The sequence below is a fragment of the Pagrus pagrus genome, assembly GCF_965226575.1.
Source record: "Pagrus pagrus genome assembly, chromosome: 3".
In the NCBI taxonomy this organism is placed as follows: Eukaryota; Metazoa; Chordata; class Actinopteri; order Spariformes; family Sparidae; genus Pagrus; species Pagrus pagrus.
This window is the reverse complement of record NC_140187.1, coordinates 14,784,161-14,803,132: the sequence shown is the minus strand read 5'-3', so window position 1 is coordinate 14,803,132 and position 18,972 is coordinate 14,784,161. Positions and strand designations below refer to the sequence as shown.

The 18,972-nt window shown below is 39.9% G+C and overlaps 1 protein-coding gene across 3 annotated transcripts in view; it reads right to left on the bottom strand.

Moving 5' to 3' along the window:
* Nucleotides 1-18,972, bottom strand: part of kaznb (kazrin, periplakin interacting protein b) — a 132,622-nt gene that overhangs the window by 104,278 nt on the left and 9,372 nt on the right. For all 3 annotated transcript variants that reach the window (XM_084349990.1, XM_084349992.1, XM_084349993.1), the window contains exon 5: nt 4,146-4,303. In XM_084349990.1, coding sequence (XP_084206116.1) covers nt 4,146-4,303 — 158 coding nt within the window. The remainder of the gene's footprint in view (nt 1-4,145; nt 4,304-18,972) is intronic.

Here is an 18,972-nt window from a genome sequence, read left to right as displayed (position 1 = left end):
TATTTGGTGATAATTAAAATATATTCATCCTTGTGCATTCAACCCATTATCCATGACTTTTTTGTCTCTGAAAGTACGTGAGCTGCTTTTAATAATGAAAAATATAGATATCAAATTAATACCTGTGATCTGTGATCAGGTAGCGTCACATTAAAACTGTAAATGGTTTATCATGATAGTTTGATAATGTGAACTGGCCAAAGTTGTGTACAGAATTATCAATCCATTGTTAGTTATTTTTTATTTAAGCAGTAAAACAGCGAAGTGGGTTGACAAACTTGATTACAGTGTTAAGTAGCCTGTATTGTGAAAGCTGGTAAGCAGCAGTAACTCATTGTGAGTAATATGACTCTTGACATGATGACTTGATGACCTGTAGCTCAGGAGGTAGAGCAGGTCGTCCAGTAATTGAAAGGTTGCTGGTTTGAATCCCAGGCATGATGAAGTATCCTTGAGCAAGAACTGAACCCCAAATTGGGACATAAATATGTAAAATTTTACAAATACAATAAGCAGTAACTAATAAAGGCTACATATTTATCCTACGTGGGGAAGTTCCCTGGGCCATTTTGAAAAAAGCATAAATCTCGGCAGTATTTAAGTTAGTAGAAACATATAAACTATAAACATTGCGAAACGACAACACATTGTTATTTATTTGGACCGACTTGTTAATACGGCAGATGACATACATGAATATAGATCCTTTTTTTGTGTAAAAAATGTTTTATCCGTTTGTTCCGGCGATGTAGGTGTATATTTGCATACAGAGCGGGGAAGTGATATCTGGTCACACAGTGTTAATGCCAGGCGTGAATTGATGGACCTAAAGCTGTCCACTTGTGATCAGATCACTAAGGACTCATGGTAATACCAAATGTTGCTAGCATGCAGCTATGTCATCAAACACTAACCATGTCCCTGATTGCTTGGTAAGACACAGTATCCGTAATTTTGCAGCATCCAGCTGCACTTTCCTTGAGGCTTTTCTGCTTTTAATGCAGGTGGTTGTGTGATTTGTTGAGCTGGTTGCCAACATACAAAACATAGTTCAATATAAATGAAACATAATAGTCTTTAATGTTTTTACGTTTTTTTAGGTTTTTGAACCAAACATAATGCAGAATGCAGGTATGCTGGAAATTATATGGAAAAGTATAATTATGGAATAATTTAAGTGATGTGTACACAAACCCATCAATCGGTCGAAACATTACTAAATTTATCTGAATTGTAGAAGCCAGAAGTGGCACTGAATGGGATTTGGGTTTGGGAGCCAAAAAGAGACGGTTCTTTATGTTGAACTGAGCCAAATGAGCTGGCTCACTCCAAAGAGCCAGAATTCCCATCACTACCGCGCATTGACTGAACACCGTGTTGATGCATATGAACATTCGAGTGTGATAACAGGTGGAGATCAAACTATCATATTAAGGCAGGAGGGGTGGTTACAGACAGTTCTACCTGACTGTAGCTGTCCCATGTTTTACCCTCTTTTTTTTTTTGTCTTTTTTTTTATTTTACAAAGCTGACCTGTCAGTTGGGCAGGACAGCAGGACTTTTTTCAGTTCCCCCCAATAGTCAATTTGGGTCTGTGTACAAACCGGCCAAATATTTCAGTTCAGCTGTTCAGGAATTAAATAGATACACCAGCGTGTTTTCCATTTTAACCAGCGAGATCTGCAGTCAGCACTGGCAAAAAATGGGAAGTGAAGAGAGATAAAAGGTTAAAAGTGTAAAAACTTCTTCGTATCTTAGTTTAGCAAAGTGTTGTGTCCAAGTCTGCTTCTCCATCGATTTGTGTTTCCCCTCACCTTAACCCTGACACCAGCCAGTTATTTTCTAAGATTTCTAACGTCCTTCACAACCCTAACCAGTTATCTCTTCAAAACCTAATCATGACGTTACCAAAGCATTAACCCAGGCCAGCTATGCACCAAACACTGTTTGTAGAGGAGTGAAACAGCATTCATGGGCGAACAGACTTTATCACGAGATCCAAAAAGGAATAGGCTATTTTGGATGGACAATCTCTTTTTTGGATTTGTTGTGGCCTCTGAGTAAACAAACATATCGCCACAGCAGCTGTCATTCATACGTCAGTACCCTGTGTTAATCTGTTTTGTCCTCTGACAGTTCAGAGCTACATGCTCCCAGCTGACAAAGCCCTCCACTTGACGCTCCTTCTGATGAAAAAAAAACTGCATGTAAAGGTTTTGGGTGTACCGTCTGACACGAACAAGGCCAACAGGCAGAGAGATCTGTCATGCTGACTGGTGTCTGAGCGCTTCACTTAACATTGAACTACCGGCAAAACTTTTTTTTTTTTTACAACTTCTCGGGGAGATAATCGGCACTCCATCCGCGGCTGAGGTTCCCACTCATCCATCACCTCCCAATGCTATATTCCCGACTAACAGAAAAAAACTGACCGCGGGCTAACAATCTTTCACTCCAGCTTGCATACGGCTGAGCTGAGGTGAAAGCAATGGCCTTTTCTTGAATTACCTTCCCTTTAATCAATGACACTGTGTCGGAGAAAATATCTCCAGGAGAATGGCGCGGGGACTCTGTATCCATCATGATGATGCTAATGGATGACCCGAATGCATCACTGTGTCAAGATTCATCAGACATTCATCAAAATGTAGAAGTAATATGAATAAAAGGACAAATGGTCGCAACATAATAAGGATGAATTATCTTCTAGTGAAGCAGAGGAGAAAGAGGAAAAGATTTTATTACTTTGCTTTATTTTTATTGAGGAGAAAAAAATGTAAGCCTTGCACTGGTTGAATTGTTGGCTGCGGGTAAATGTTTCATGAACACACTAGATTTAACCTTGAGCAGAAGTCACACTGATGTGCTGTGGGGAAAAGCATGCTGCATTGGCAACAGCATGGATTATTTGATTCAAATGTTGTGAAAGTGGCAGATTTTTCCAATCAGGTATAGTTTAGTGCACACATTATATACAGATGGTCAAAAGTGGTAGAGGTTGTTTAACTTTGATGGTTTATTTTCCCCTTTCCTTCAGTGTTTTATTTAGGATCTTGTGCATGTAAAAGATCTTGAAAGTTAAAAAGGTCAACAACTCATCAGTGGTACCACCTTCAACTCAGTGACTTTGTGACATCACACTACATCACTGAGTCACACATTTGCAGAATTTATGCCTAGGAGCTACTTTGGCAAGTAAGAATTAATTTAGCACAGCTGCTTTGTTGTTGTTAGCGGTGCTGGGTCAGGCGTGTCTGAGCTGACCAATCAGAGGAGACTGGGTATTCAGGAGGGGGGGCCTTAGAGACGGAGGGGCAATACAGATCTGCAGCACTGGACAGTATGAGAAAACTGATACCTTTTTTAAGCATTAAAGCATGTATGTTTTATAAAAGCACATTTTGTGATAAAACAGGATTATATTGTATTAAATACTGTAGTGCTGCAGAGATGCCCTGACCTACAAAACCCCAAATCAAACATTTTTTTACAGTGAACATGACATAAATGATCATTCCCACTTATCGTGAATGATATTGTAATATTTGTCAAAATAACTGCAACATGTTTTTTTTTAACCCTATTTTGCCACCCTACTAAGCGTTAGGGTTTGGGTTACTGTTTTTGCAAATAATTTAATACTTTTGCTGCAGGTGTTGAAGGTATGAAATTTTCAATGATTAGTTTTCTATTTTTAAAGTTTTATCTCATTGTCTGAAAATGTATACCTAACCCTTTGATGCCTTAATGCATTTATGGTGTCTTGGGAGCCCACATGAGCTGTGCATAGCTGTATGCGTGGCATTATAATAAAAACTGAATTCATTCTCTCATGTGTCTTAGAAACTGGAAAGTAATTGAAAAAAACCCTAAACCGGAACGCACTGAGCAGTCAGCGTGCTGTCTGTATGAGTAAAACCTGCTTGTAGGTCGAGATAATTGGGAGAAATTCCTCTTGTAATACTTAGTGTCCTGCTGTGTGCCTCTGGAAGTCTCTGATCAGTGATTAGTCATCTGTCCCAGCAACTGTACTGTAATATTTCTTCTCTGGGCTGAACATTGTTTGTAGTTTCTTTCTAAAAATGATCTTCAACAGAGGAAAAAGCCTCCATCAAGCAACCTTGTTGAGAGTGCAGAGGCTGTACCTGAGCATCCACGAGCAGGTGTCTCATCAGAGTCATGGACTTCCTCAAGGTGTCCCTCTCTCCAGGGATGAAGGCTTCGTCCTCGTCGGTCAGGCTACAAGGTCTGGTCACCATGAACTGAGCAATCTGGTCGTTCAGGTTGTTGAGAGACTGGACCGCTGCAAAGGAAGTAAAGAGTCCTGGGTTAGTGAAAATATACAGAAGCATTCACAATAGTCGTTCTATGATTTCCTCTCCTGCCATGTAGGTCAAGAAGCTCCAGAGTTTGATTCTTCCCTCTCTAGTGGGATTTTCTGGATCAGACTTGTGTGACTTCCTTCATCCACGGCCATAATCGAGTCCATTGTTCTCTTGCTCAGAATAATCCCTCTTTTAGACAAGAGGGGCATCATTAGGCTAAATCCATTACCAATACACTCACAGTCAACCCATTACTGTACATAATCCATTTCTATGGAGACAGTCTGAGTAATAAATCTGTCTGTCTGTTTTTCTTTTCACTCCGAGACTACATTAACAGAGTTAGTTCAGAATTGTTTTCTTAGAGCTTGAGTTTGCTCAGAGGTTTCCATTAAGGTCAGAGCCTGTGGGTGGTAATGTAGAAATATCTGATCAATGCTGAAACATTTCACTGATGCATACCAAGCCAGCAGGTGATAGAAGAGCATTTTGTCAGAGAGGCCCGGCAGACGTGGAAACAAATACTAATAAATAACATGCAGCTTACAGTTATTTACATGATCGATTCTTCCTTGGATTCTTTTTCCAGCTGAAAACAAGCAGCTGCCAGTGGGCCGGAAATTACTCAGCTCAACACAAGGTGTCAAACACACAGGCATTTCTCTTAAATTCTAGTTCAAGTTTTTAATTGATTGGTTGATAGAAACTAGGGATCGACCAATATGGTTTATCAGGAACAATACTGAAACCGATTATTAGTAATCAAGGAGACCAATAACCGATATACTTTTGCTGTAAAAATGAAAACCCCTAGTTCCAAAGTTTAGATCAACCAGTGATGAAATGTAACTAAGTACAATCTACTCAAGTACTGCACTCAGGTAAAATCTTGAGGTACTTTTTGCATCTTACTATACATACTTCAAATTAACTACATTTTGGAGGCAAATATTGTACTTTTTGCTCAACTGCATTCATTTGATAACTTTAGTAACTAGTTACTTTTGCAGATTCATACTATTAAAGGGGCCCTATGTGACAATTCATAGCAATTTACATGTATTATTCACTTTTTTATTGGCCATATGTAAGCAGATTGTAATGTGATGTGAAAAATAAGACCTTCCCCGCCCCAGTTGTCTAAACAAGCCTGTCGATGATTTGTTTAAGTTGTTTAATGCCGCTGGACTGTGGATTTCTTTGTGAAGGATTCGGGTTGGATTTTCCACGACAGTCCAAAGGATGTGTCTCTAGAGCAACGGTACCTAATGTTCTATTTGGAAAAGAGTCCACTAACATAATCTAACAGCCGGCTCCCAGCAGAACACAGAACAACAACAAGATCAACAATAATGAATGATTATAATGTATTATCATATATTAAGGTATCAGCACTATAAAGTAATTAAAATGAGCTCCACTGTAGACTACAGACAGAGAGAGGCGGCTGCATCAGAGCCAAATAAGTGCAATTAGTCGATTCCTATTAGTACCCTTCATTTTTACAAGGGTACACTCACTGCGAGCATGCTCACTTTTGTATAAGTGCTGTTTGCAGGGATACAAGTAATAAGTGTGACAAGTAGTGGTTGCATTCAGTTACATCATAAACACAATGTTGTCAAATGCCTGATAACAATGACAAAGATATTCATGAAAACATTCATATTCAACTGGTAATGTTTCAATGATTGAGGCAAACTGTGAGACACTTATCAGTGTTCAAGTTGTCAAAGAAGTCAATAATGACATGTTGAATTGTGTATAAAATGAATGAATGAATGAATTTCCATTAGAATGGTGCAGCTATGAAAACACATGGTCTTTGGTCTGAATATTTCACTCAGTGTATTGATGATAATTGTCATATTTAAAGATGAAATATTGATATTCTTTGTGTTTTCGTTCCGTCACAGTAGGTGGTGGTAATGCACCTCAATGTGGTAACCACCCACCATTACATGGAGAAAGGAAGAAGATGCAATAACTAGCCAGTTAACTACTGCCACAGTGTGTTGCTACTGTCAGAGGAGATGACAGCCGAAAGCGAGACCTGCACCTTGGGAGTTTTTTTGGATTCCATAAAAGATCAATCTGACTAATTTTCTGTAGATATCATGACGCCACGATAATCGCGTTGTAAAAATGTGATATCATTACAGCCCTAGCTTCAATAAAGATTTGGGCAAAGCAGATACAGAACACACTGATTATAGTGATGCCAGTCAGACAGTGTAGATCCGTTGATGTGATGTGTTAACTTTTAATTGTTTAATATATGCAGTGTCTAAAAAGAGTGAACAGAGACAGCTGGCGTCTTCAAATTAGACAAAAACCCACATATATTATATTTAAAATGATATATAACAGAGAAAAGCAACAAATCCTCCTTTTTGAGAAGCTGCAACCAGCCAATGGTTGGTATATTTTGTCTGATTAATCAAATCCATCAGTTGATTAATTTTCTGCCAGTGGGCCAACTGTGCCAACATTACAGAGAGAGCATGTTTGAAGGAGGTCAGGACACCTGCTCCAAGTCAACCATCACTTTCTCAAACACCTACCGACGAGCAGGCCAAGAGGTCAGTTCAGGGCTGAGAGTGACAGAGCGACTGAGGTGACGTGTGACTCACTGACGACAGCCAAGGTCGACTTTTTGGCAGAATGATCAAAGATTTATGGCCACACCTTGCAGCCTTCTCTTGAACTGCAGCAGCACGGCGAAAAGAGGCATGTTTACGAGCACACTGCGGCCCTGCAGGCAGCACGCCGTACATCAAATCAGCGCCAGGGTGGGTGGAGCGGGGGAAATAAAATGTTTACGGCAGAGGCTGACGATTGGATTCTAATTTCACATTGAACATTTACAAGGTGTACCTATCTGACCCGAAGACGGCCAAACACGTCAGCATAATGGCACGCTGCTGCAGAAAATGACATGCTGTCAAACTGGGAGAACAGACACACCCTCCTCTCCTCTCTGCTCCACTTTCATTTTTTATTTAATGTATTCCGTAGCGCACTGTGATGCATGATGGAGGAGACAGGTGGCTTTCTATAAAAGTAATGTTACTTTGCCCACTATGAATGTGTCAACACATCATATAATGATCAAACCCATAGAGCATCAGGCAGACACAACACATCATGATGAATTTATTGTAAAAACTGATTGAACTCATTCATGAAATAACAACAAATGCTGAAACTCTCAGCTGCTGACATGGTTGATCAACGTTAGACAGCTGTGAGGTGTGCATCTGCAAGTCTCCACCACCACCACCACCTGCATGTTTAATATTCTTCTGGTTGGAGAAAACCAGATGAGGCAGCAGCATAGGAATGATCGGTCCTCTGCTGATTATGCAAGTAAGGAAATGTCAAATCTTGTTTTCACATCGCTGATCAGATACAATAGCCAGTGTAGGAATTCAAAATGGCCTGCTGGAGCTGACCGTTTGTGAACTCCAGTGTTTTAATAATACAGAGAAGACGCCAGGGGAGGAATGTTGATGAGAATTTAGATTATTGAGAAAGATATTTTCATTAATGCTCTAGAGACGAGGCTTCGATGTTTGTTTCTCTTTTTCAGTAACTTTAAAACTGTTCTTACTAGGGGTGCACAATGATATTGGTACATCATCAGTTTCAGCTAATAAAGTTGTTAAAAATTATGCTTTCATTATGTACAATTTGAAAAGCATTGTACATCTGCGTCTGCCAGTGGGCCATCACAATTAAAGTCGGCATATAATATGTTAATTCCACTACAGGACAGACTTGATGTTTTCTGTAATTGGGTGAAAAAAATTAGACATACTATACCATTAAACATGGGTGTCATTTACACTGGGGACATGTCCTCATCACCTTTTAGACTTTAGACTTTTATTCATCCCACATCGGGGAAATTCACTTGTGACAGTAGCAGGTAGACAGACATACAATACATTTTAAAAGCATGCTTTGTTAGAAAATGTCTGTAAAATAGCTTGCACCAAGAAATGTTAGCAAACACATGTCAACAAATGGTTTGCTCTCCATCAGCACCTACGGTTGAAACTGGCTGCTGCCACAGTTGGGAGGGCTACTTTAAAAATGTGTTTTGATACAATTACCTGTTAAAGAATGTAGTCAGACATTAATCCACAGTATCACAATAATAAAGTAATGTAACTTGATTACATTCCATTACTTTTGGATTACCTCATTACCAAATACATGCAAATAAAGACTTTTATTTAATCTTAATAATGAGTGTGTCCTATGTTAATGTCTGTATTATTCCCTGAGAAATTAATGAAAACGCCCTATCTCCCAGTGTTAAAGATAGTGAGAAAAAATCCTGGAGTCTACTCTTGGCTGAGACACCTCCTCCATCCAAGTTTCACTGAAATCTGTTCAGTAGTTTTTGTGTAATCCTGCTGACAATCCAACATGGTCAAAAACATAAGCCCCTTGGTGGAAGTAATAAAACCATAATACAGAATATTTATATGTGAGATGATTTTTATCCCAACTTGTTTTCCTGCCTTTTCTCATTTAAAGTCTGCGTATGACTCTATATCACTGATAATATGAATAATTCACAACTTTAAAAAAATCTTTAAAAGCACTGTGTGAAAACACCACCTCTGCACTTTCAACTGGTTTTCTCAGCTTGTCTTCACATATCATATATCAACAGTTATGTTACTATAAATAAGAAATGAAGAGACGTCAGACTAATGTATAAAAAGTCTCCATTCATGAGTCTTTGATTTACTTCCCACAACATCTCATGGTTAAATCCTTTATTCCAAGAGCTTTGTTTTAAACGTGCATACACAAGATCCTCCACCATCAGGTTGTTATTTCTACACGTCTGTGCTTTTGATGTGTAGGATCATTTAAATCAGAGGGGTATTGTATTGTTTTCTGAAGCACCCTCCCACACACAGGTGCCCCAGTGCTGCTGGTGACTCTAAGATGTGGACAGCTCATTACAATCTTTGTAGCCACCCACAGGAGCACAACAACGTCAACAATGAACTCTAATGAGGCATGCTGCTGTTTTGTCAGCATGTACAGTCCTCATGAAAGGAGAAAATAATGTGCATATGAAAAAAACAAAACGCATCACTCATAAAATGTAATGTCTCTTCCAGGAAAAATACCGGTACCGGTTGTTAATATGTGAAATCACACAAAAACATGATCAGGGGGAGTTTTAATGCAGATGTGTTGAATACAGTAAAATATATTCAAATGAGCTCAGCAAGCTGTCCCACCAGGAAGTGTGATGAGAAAAAATATCAAAACGGCTCTTTCGCCGCTGCTCACTTTTGGGGTTACAGTCAGAGTAGCCAATCAGCCTCCGCCAAAGCAATTTGAGGAAACTCCAAAAACTTCACTCTTCAAGCCCCAACAGACCCTGAGTCGGATGAAAGGACGAGAGAGTCTATGAGAATTTGAGGCAATCCTGAGAGAGAGAGGGAGAGCTCGGCTACATTTCAATTACACCAGTGCCAGATAAATACACAGCACAATCTTGGTGGTGGACACAAGCCTGTATTAAACGTAAACCGGGGGTATAACACCACCTGTCACACTCAGGATGGGAGCTGGCCAATGTTCATTTTATAGCTTTGGAAAACATGCCACTGTAACACCAAGTGCAAGTTTGTTCAAACGTGGGGATTTGGACAGATCAATTATAGCTTAGCGAAGTTTGCTTTGCATAGAAATAACTGAATCCCCCTCAGTATCTGTCAGTATCAACACAAGCCTGTAATTTTGTTGTCTGCTTCATTGTTCTGCATCGCTATCTGCAGGATTGTCCGATTCACCCGCCGCGCGTTGCAATTCCCCTGAGAAATTGGACATTTTCCCCCAAAGGAAAACTTGGAGATCATCTCATGATACATCGTCTCTGAGACGAAGACAGATCAGACCTGGATTAATTTGAAAGAATTTATCTTCTGTGCGTTGCAAGCCTGTTACAGCACGCTCCACAAATCTGTTTTATCTTTATGTCTGGCACACACACATGGCAGATACTTTACATTTCACTCCAGTGTCATGCTTCCACACTCTCTCAACGAGCATTTGATCCTTTCCCTCTGGCTAGTGCCCACTAATGTCTGATGCAGAGCAGATGGGGGCTTTTGTGTGCGCAGAGCTTTGTGTGGGAATATGTGAACATGGAGTGCATAATTGTGACAGTGGATTTAGGAGATTGACCTCTGCGGAAAAACAAACTACACTGGTTCTGTTTCTTTGTGTCTCAGAGCTGAAATCAGAGAATCTGCCCAAAACAATCAGGCAAACAGGGGCTAAGGCAGACTGCCAGGCATCTCTTCTCCGTCCACAGCGTGTGAGAGGATCCCTCAGGTCCACATTTCATTCTCATTTCCACAGTTCCCACGCCACAACAGGCATGTTTTGGCTTGTTTAGGCACTAAATTGTATCTGATCCGATCAGATCTGAATCCAGACACTCAATTCAGACAGCTCCATAAAGCAATATCACACTTTTCTGTACAGTTTGTATCTTGCTTCCTTACATGCAGCTTCACTGCATGTAAGGAAGCATCATCCAGCTGGCAGTCGATGAACAATTATGTACAGTATGTGTGATTTATGTAAGTTCAGCTTTTGACTGCATTTGTGTTTCTAATAGATCTACTGGAAAACCATCAAAATGGCTGCTAAGTAAATTGGTCAGTTGTCTCCAATAGTTTTAGTGAGTCAAAAGTTGAACTGAATACAATCTTAAAGCAAGAATCAGAGTCTATAGCTATTCTAGCAGCTTTGTGAAGCTGTCCACTTAATGCTGATGCCTGCATGGTAACATACAATGACAATACAAACATGCTGACGTCTAGCAGTAATGTTTTAGGGAAAGTCACGCCCCTTCCAGTGGACCAGGCAAATAATTCTTTGATCCCGTTTGAATTGTGCCATGAATTACACATGTGATGGTTATGAGTTCAAACGATCATTTATTTCACTATATTTACAAAAACATCTCTCTTGACTTGCATTTGTCTCTTGCCATTGACTATTGTACACATATTTTTCCAAAATAAGGTCCAATGGGGCACACTGGAAGGGGAGGGACATCGTCTCTCTATATTCGGCATTTTGTTTAAGAATGTCATTTCGTTAACATATGCTTATTATTACCAAGCAAAGTACAGCTTAGGAGATAGGAATGTTGTCAGTTTTTGATCATAAACTACAATTTGGATACATTTTGGCCTGATGATGGCACTAGATGAAACGTTAATGGGTCAACAATCATCCTTTTGGGACCATGACTGTCTTAACTGATTTTCATGTCAATCCATGTGATGATAGCTGAGATTTCAGTCTGGATCAAAGTGGTGGACCGACAGATGGCACCTCCATCCAAATGTTGTGCGGGGTAACACCTAGTATTAAGGAGCACGCTGTCTTATCTGCAACTGTAAAGTGAAAATACTGGGAACATGTTGAGTTGACAATAAATAAAACATAACCTGTGTTCTCTAAACATCAAATCCATAATTTTATACTAGGTGTCAGGAAACACCCTAAAAACACAATATAATGTATATTGTGTATGTATATGTATATTACATACACTGTATATTAAACATAACAAATGCATAATTTACCTTGTATTTGAATATATAAATGTAACATCTGTAAGTTTCAGTGCAGTAGATCGCCTCAACATGGCTGTAAATATAGGGCCATTGGTTTGAAAATTACAGAATTTCCCTTTAATATTGGGATTTTGAATCAGCTGCATAAATGTAATTACCTAATTTGTTCTCAAACAGGCTCCTAATTTTCTTGTCTGCCATTCAGTCAATTTACAAGTGAAAGCTGTTGAAGGTAAGACAGTAAAGACCTCGAGGGCAGCCCAGAGGGAAACATCTTCACAATGAGGCCCGCAGGGCAGGAAAAGTTTTCAGCTCTCCCTGCAGATTCTCCAAGCTGCACTTTCACCAGGAAACAATAGAACATTAAAAAGTAGAATAGGACCAAAAGAGTAACACCTTCCTCCTGGTAACTCACATTTTCATAATCATTTTCTCATACATCTCAAAACTGTTTGTGCTGGCCAAATCAAGGATTCAATTCACCTCATTGTTTCAATTCCTTTAACTAATAAACACACGGTAATTTACTCAGTCAATCTTATTATGCGTGAGCCTGCTAATTAACAGCGAGACAGACCTACATGAGAATTAAAACATCTCAAGGGAACAACTCTGACAGGAATTTAAGTGCAAATTGTTTCCAAACCACCACAGAAAACTGTGAAATCTGTCGTTTCTCAAGATTGTTGGCACTGGCCTGTTGGTAATTAACAAAAACAGATGACAGACAATAAATAATGAACCTTCTTTGGATAAATTGAGACCAAAAGAATGTAAGCATGCAGACAAGGTTATCCCCACTCGTTTGGAGATCAGCACAGATTGCATCTCACAAGAATCTCAAGTCCCTACATTATGATGCAATTTTTGATTTGCATATCTGAAAATGTACCAGCTACCGGCTAACAGATCAAACACTTCTCTCAACTCGGGACATTAATCCTGAAGGTCTCAGCCAGATTATCTTTTAAGATATCTTTGCACAATCTCTGACATACAGATTCATGATATGCAATCAAAGCTTCCCTTTGACAGAGCTCACAGACTGTCAGCTGAGGTCAAACCCTTCCAGACCCACTGGGATGGTCAGAGCTGCATCCCACAGAGTCAACCAGCTCTGCATTAGAGCATGAGGCTCCAGTGTTGAGGCAGAAACTGCAGGAGGGATTTAATTTTGCCCACAGCAACATTGCCACCACCTGGTCGCTTTGATACATGCTGCAACCGCATGAAATGAGAACGTACCTCTGTTTCCCATCTCACTGACAGAACAGCTGCAAGTGAAGAAGTGACAAAGACACGTGTACCAACCGTGTTCGACCCCTGAAAACTTCTGCTGCTGCCTCCACTAAGTGACTCAGAGACATAAATCCAAAACATCACATATTTAAAAAGGTACAAGTGCGGTAAATAATTCACTATAGCTTTGATGAAAAATTCGGTTTCATTCTTATTAACCTTTAATCATAATAAAAACTCCACAAATTGCACTTTTAGCATTAAAAATCCCTATAGGATAACAGGTTGTCACAACAAAGGGTCATTGCAGCTCTTTCTAAAACCTGTTAGTGATGTATAATTAAAATATGGCTCCTAACAAGTCCAGAAAAAGCCAAGTGATGTGCTGTCCACTTTTTTTTTTTTGCATAACTTTGATCAGTGTGCCACCTAGTGAGACGTACAAGAGATCAGCACGGAGCCATCCAGGTTTCTCTTTCTTCTTTTGACTCAAAGACTTTAGAAAAACAAATCTCAGGGGGGGCAATGAACCATCGGCTGAACATGAAAGCCTCCGATGGCCCTTTGATAATCTGCCTGAGGCCTCCTCTTCAACACCTAATGAAACCACTTGGATTCCTCCGCTCAGCCAAGACACACACAGGTATTTAATTATCAGATAAAGAGCAGCTCTCGTTTATGTATCAGGTGTAATGAGGTGTGTAACGGCAGAAAGGGCGGGTTATGTAAGTGTCTGCTTTTACAAAAGGTCAAGGGTCAGGGGTAGTTAATGTTCCATTCATGATACATCTTTTATAACAGATTAATTCAATTACAGAGCAGGAGCAGCACAGGAAGCAGCAAAATACTTTACAGCCAAGTATATAAATTAAAGGAAAAAAACACCCTCGGGTCTTCTTGCATAACGCTTTGTTGTTCGATGCACTCTAGGAGTCACTGTGTTAAAACTAATTTCACTGGTGTACTCACTTCATTGCAAATCAGCTCCTACATCAGCAAGTAGCTCCATGTATTTCCCCATATTACTTTGATAAGAACTGATTTGAACTACTCGCACTGAGCTGTGGGCGGAGGTGAAGAAAAATAGCATTAGTGACAGTGACAGCAGCAGAGAAAGCAGATACTTTAAATAAAGCACCGCTCTGTGTTTGCATTGTGTTCTTTTGAGTCTATTGTTGGAGATACCTTTCTGTCTTATATAATAATTCTCAATTTGAATTTTTACACCAGTAGACGGCTAAAAAAGTTGCTGCTGGTGTGTATTAGCTGCAGAGGTGGCAAAAGTACACACATTCTTTTCTCAAGTAGAAGTACAAATACTTGTGGAAAGTAAAAACTCTGGTTGAAGTACTGATTCAACTTCTTTACTCAAGTAAAAATAATAAGTATCCCTCTATAGGACATTTCTACTGGCTATTTCTGTACAAAGCTAACTGAATCTCACATCATATTAAAATAATTCACAGACTATTAAACTTAATGGTGGAATCAGTAGGTTTGTCCGAGCTGTTCACAAAAGCACCAGATACGAGACACTAGCATGCCTCTTCTCGTTTGAGTCTCCCTCTCTGTCCGTTTCCATCTTGTTACATCATTTCGTCTTGCTAGGTCTGCCATGTGTGCTATGCACTGATAGGTTGAAATCAGTCTTGTGATGTTGGGAAGGCGGTGTGCAATGACACAATATAAAAAGAATCGATAATTCCCCTCAGATTCATTAACACTAGAGCAATGAGTCTGTTTTGAAAAAATAAGGAGCAGAAAGTGAAAAGTTGTCAGAAAAAATACATAATCAAGTAAAGTACAGATACACGATAAATTTACTTCAGTACAATAACAAAGTATTATTACTTCCCACCTCTGTGTAGTTGTGTTGCACAAATCTCAACAAAACGTCAACATTTGGCTGCTCATCAACAGGAATATGAAATACATAAATATAGCCCAAAATGGACCCAGGAAGCCAAGGTGTATCGCTAATAGCTGTTTTCAGCTGCATCCACAAACCATGAAAATGAGCTTAAAGAGAAACTTCGAAGATTCAGACAGAAGAAGAAGACATTTCTCTGCATCAGCCGGGATGAGGAGGGGAAATAAGGACCCTCTCATCTTTTCACAGAATCGGGGGTAAACACTGCTTGTTAGAGCAGACCTGTGTGAGCTCAAACATGACATTTTAAAAATCCAGAGGCTGCATGCTGGAGTGCCTTCCGAGAGCCGGGGCCTACAGGCGGCAACCGGTGACAAGGCTGCAGCCCAATTAGGACTGTTTGCGAGCGAGTGTCTGTTCCTGTCTTTCAGGGAGGATGAAAGTGGGTCAGCGTATCTTTTTACCGGAGCACAATGGCAGGTAGCACACAACTCACAAACTTGAAATAAGACAGATGGGGATTAAATAGCTGCACTTCAAATTTGCTCTAATACGGGCTGATGGTTCTGAATCTATTATCATTATCAGCCACTTTGATTCTCAAAAATTCAATTTCAGAGCAGGTTTCTAATAGCTGATGAGCCACTTTGAGTTCACACTGCAGGTATTACCACTATCATTCATTAACACCGTTCTGTGCAAGTAAACAACTCTTGTGGAGTTCAAAGGTGCATCAACTCAACACATTAACAAGTTCGACATTCCTGTGTGGAGAAAACCGTCTCCGCCATATTTCATGGGCTTTTTCACTTCCCTCTCACATCAAACGCTCCACACTGCGCTGGAGAGGAGCGAGCCGAGCGCTGTTTAACGATGCTGAGCATGTCTCTCCAAGCACACGTCTGTCGAGCAGAAAGCTCCGAACCGAGATGACATCAGAGTTGTGATGCAAAAAACACTTGACATAATTGGCTGGTCTGATGCGGTTGTGAACCAGGACAGAGCCTGTGCCTCTGATCTATCGTCTGTGTTCAAGGTCTCAGATCTGCCCACATGTTTAAAATGACATAAAAAATTCATGACTTTTCTAATCCAGGGAGCAAACTGTGATTTCAGATACAGTATACTGCAGTTGGTTGGTTTGAACTTATGACTGCTGCTTGAGTTTGTTTTGAATATGTTCCAGGCCGTTCCCCGCGGCATGAGCTCATTTCAGCCGAGAGGAATTAATTAAGAGATGGACATGAAAAGTTGAGCTGAATCAATTCATCTACTAATCAATTAGTCCATCACTAGAAAATTATTCAGCAACTATTTGATAATTATTCAATTTCTCACGCAAAAATGCCCAAAATGTGCTTGGCCCAGCTTCTTAAATGTGTGGATTTTGCTGCTTTTCTCTGTTTATATCAATGTAAACTGAATATCTTTGGGTTTTGGACTGTTGGTCGGACAAAACAAAACATTTGAAGGAAATTACGACAGCAATTTTTCACTGAGAGAATAATCAGCAGGTGAAAGCTGTAACTTGTAGGATAAGGTCATCTGTCTATATATGGGGCAGCACAAACTTTAACAGCTGCTCACTGTTCTCTTTGCTGTCACTATCTTGTGCAGTAGCTACTAGCTAATGTTAACAAGTTAGCTCAGTTAGCCATGCAGCTAAGTGGCCCTATCAGCTGACCAGAGTCTGCCTACCTGGACAGTGACCTTGGATCACAGGGGAGTCGCCTCTGACTGGACATGGCTGGACACCAGAATGAGACTGAGCACAGCCACTGAGACTGACAGATGCCAGTTTGACGACAGAGAATACAGGGCGAAGGTTATTTACAGGACTATGACTCTGGGGACAAGAAGACAAGGCAGGCGAGGACAGGAGAGGTGTGAAGCAGCAGAGGAGCAGGAGAGAGTCAGGCATCAGCAGCGGGTGAAAATGTAGTGTAGAGCTAAAATATTTTCACTTCTTATTCTGTGACTTTGGGGGATTTATTTTGACCAAACCAGAGGTAATTGTGGAAAGACTAACCAAGACTGTGTTGGTGAGTTTAATTTAGTTTATGTTGGGTTTGAATGAAGGCTGTTTAATGATCAGTTAACAAGGCAATTGAGTTTGCCTTAGTTCAGTCAGAGTGAATTCAGAGGGTGTAAAGCTGTATTTTCTGTTTAAAAGGGAAAAAGGGTGCAGAACTATTTCCTTTCTTGACATTTTGCGAGTTTATTTTGTTTATTTATTAGACACAAAAAGCTAAGAGAGCTTTTGAAACACAGCAAACTCACTTGCCGTTTGCGTACATCTCCCAACTGAAACTACATTATGGTGGTATTACGGTATCATAATGTTTTAAACTAAAATCTGTCCATGTTACAAATTGCCCCTTTAAACTCAAAATCAATAGTAGCATCCCTAATAAGTGTTTTAGAAATTGTGTGCACAATAGGAAAAGTTGAGGAGATATGTCATGACATCATCTTACAGGTGTAGTCCATCCATCCATCCATCCATCCATCCATGAAAATAAATTGAAATGACAGATTTCACAGTTTGATACCAACGAGATGACTGCCTCACAGTGGTTGTGACTGAATCTAATTGGCTGAAGTGAAACACCCTCCATGTAAATGAATCATAACGGTAAACATGAACTTATTCTAAGCCTTATTTCTTGGGATGCACTAGCAGATAAAGTTAAATTATTCACTTATATTCACGTAGCTTTTAAAAACTCACATATGAAGACACTAATTGCCAGGCCTGATTCTAAATACCTAACTTTTCCATGAAATGTTAACTTTTAGTAAAGCTCCCCTGGCAATATTTTGCTCTGTTTCTGCAGTGAGGCCCATCTCGTCCCGCTCTGCTTGCATAATATTTACCAAAGTCAAATTAGCCGGTCCTAAGGCTTTATTGCACTTCATATTCCTAGTAATGCGGGAGGCATCTGTTTTTGCCCTTAAGTATGTGTGTAGGACTAGGGTTGAATTCTGGTGCCCAACAGGTGCTACAATGCAATAGGAGGGGAATCACAGTTATAATGTTTACTGTCGTTGGTGTGAAAGAATCTGTCTCTCACACCAGTGACTGCGAATGCTTTTCATCAGGAGCATCCTCACAGCGGCGCAGGCTTCTGGAGAATTCACCAGAGACATGCATAAGAGCATTAAGTGAGACATGGGACTTCAGTGAGCCGTTTGCTCTTGTGAGTTTGGTGTCAGTAACAAATCCTTAAACAAAACTAGCAGCTAATGTAATTTGATATGACAAACTAGTGACTCTATACCAGCTTTAATACGTATTACCAAGGGGCATGAGCACAAAGCAGGCATTGAGCCGGCTCGATTACACATGTGGACACACACACACTCATTTCACAGCCTCCTTGTAAACTACTTCCTCCAGAATGATGGATCGTTTCACAACGTGCCTTTTCCTATTATTAATATTATTCTTATGAAGAGTTATCATGAGCTCGGGTTGATTCACTGCTCTTGTGATGTGGTGACTTGAATTAAATTCTCTGACATCCACGCTCTGTACACATCTTAAGAAACTCTTGGCATTGAGTGTATTCCTCCCTTTGTGGTTTAAATTGGTAGCAAAGCCTGCGTACAGTCGAGCTTCTCAACTTGCAAGCATATCTGATTTTACAGTGCGTAGGTTCAAACATAACTCTGCTCATTAGCTCTTACACTGTCAAAACATCTCTGAACTTTATGTACTTTTGCAAAAAAGTGGGCTGGTCTTTCTTGAATATGATTTACAGACTTACCCTTTAAGAACCACAGGGTCCGCATTTCTAAATAGAGACAATTTTTTAATGAAAACATTTGACACTAATACTAAATGCTTCTGCAGCTGCTAATATTTTCTGGTCACACGCAGGGAGTCAATCCATCTAAAACTCTC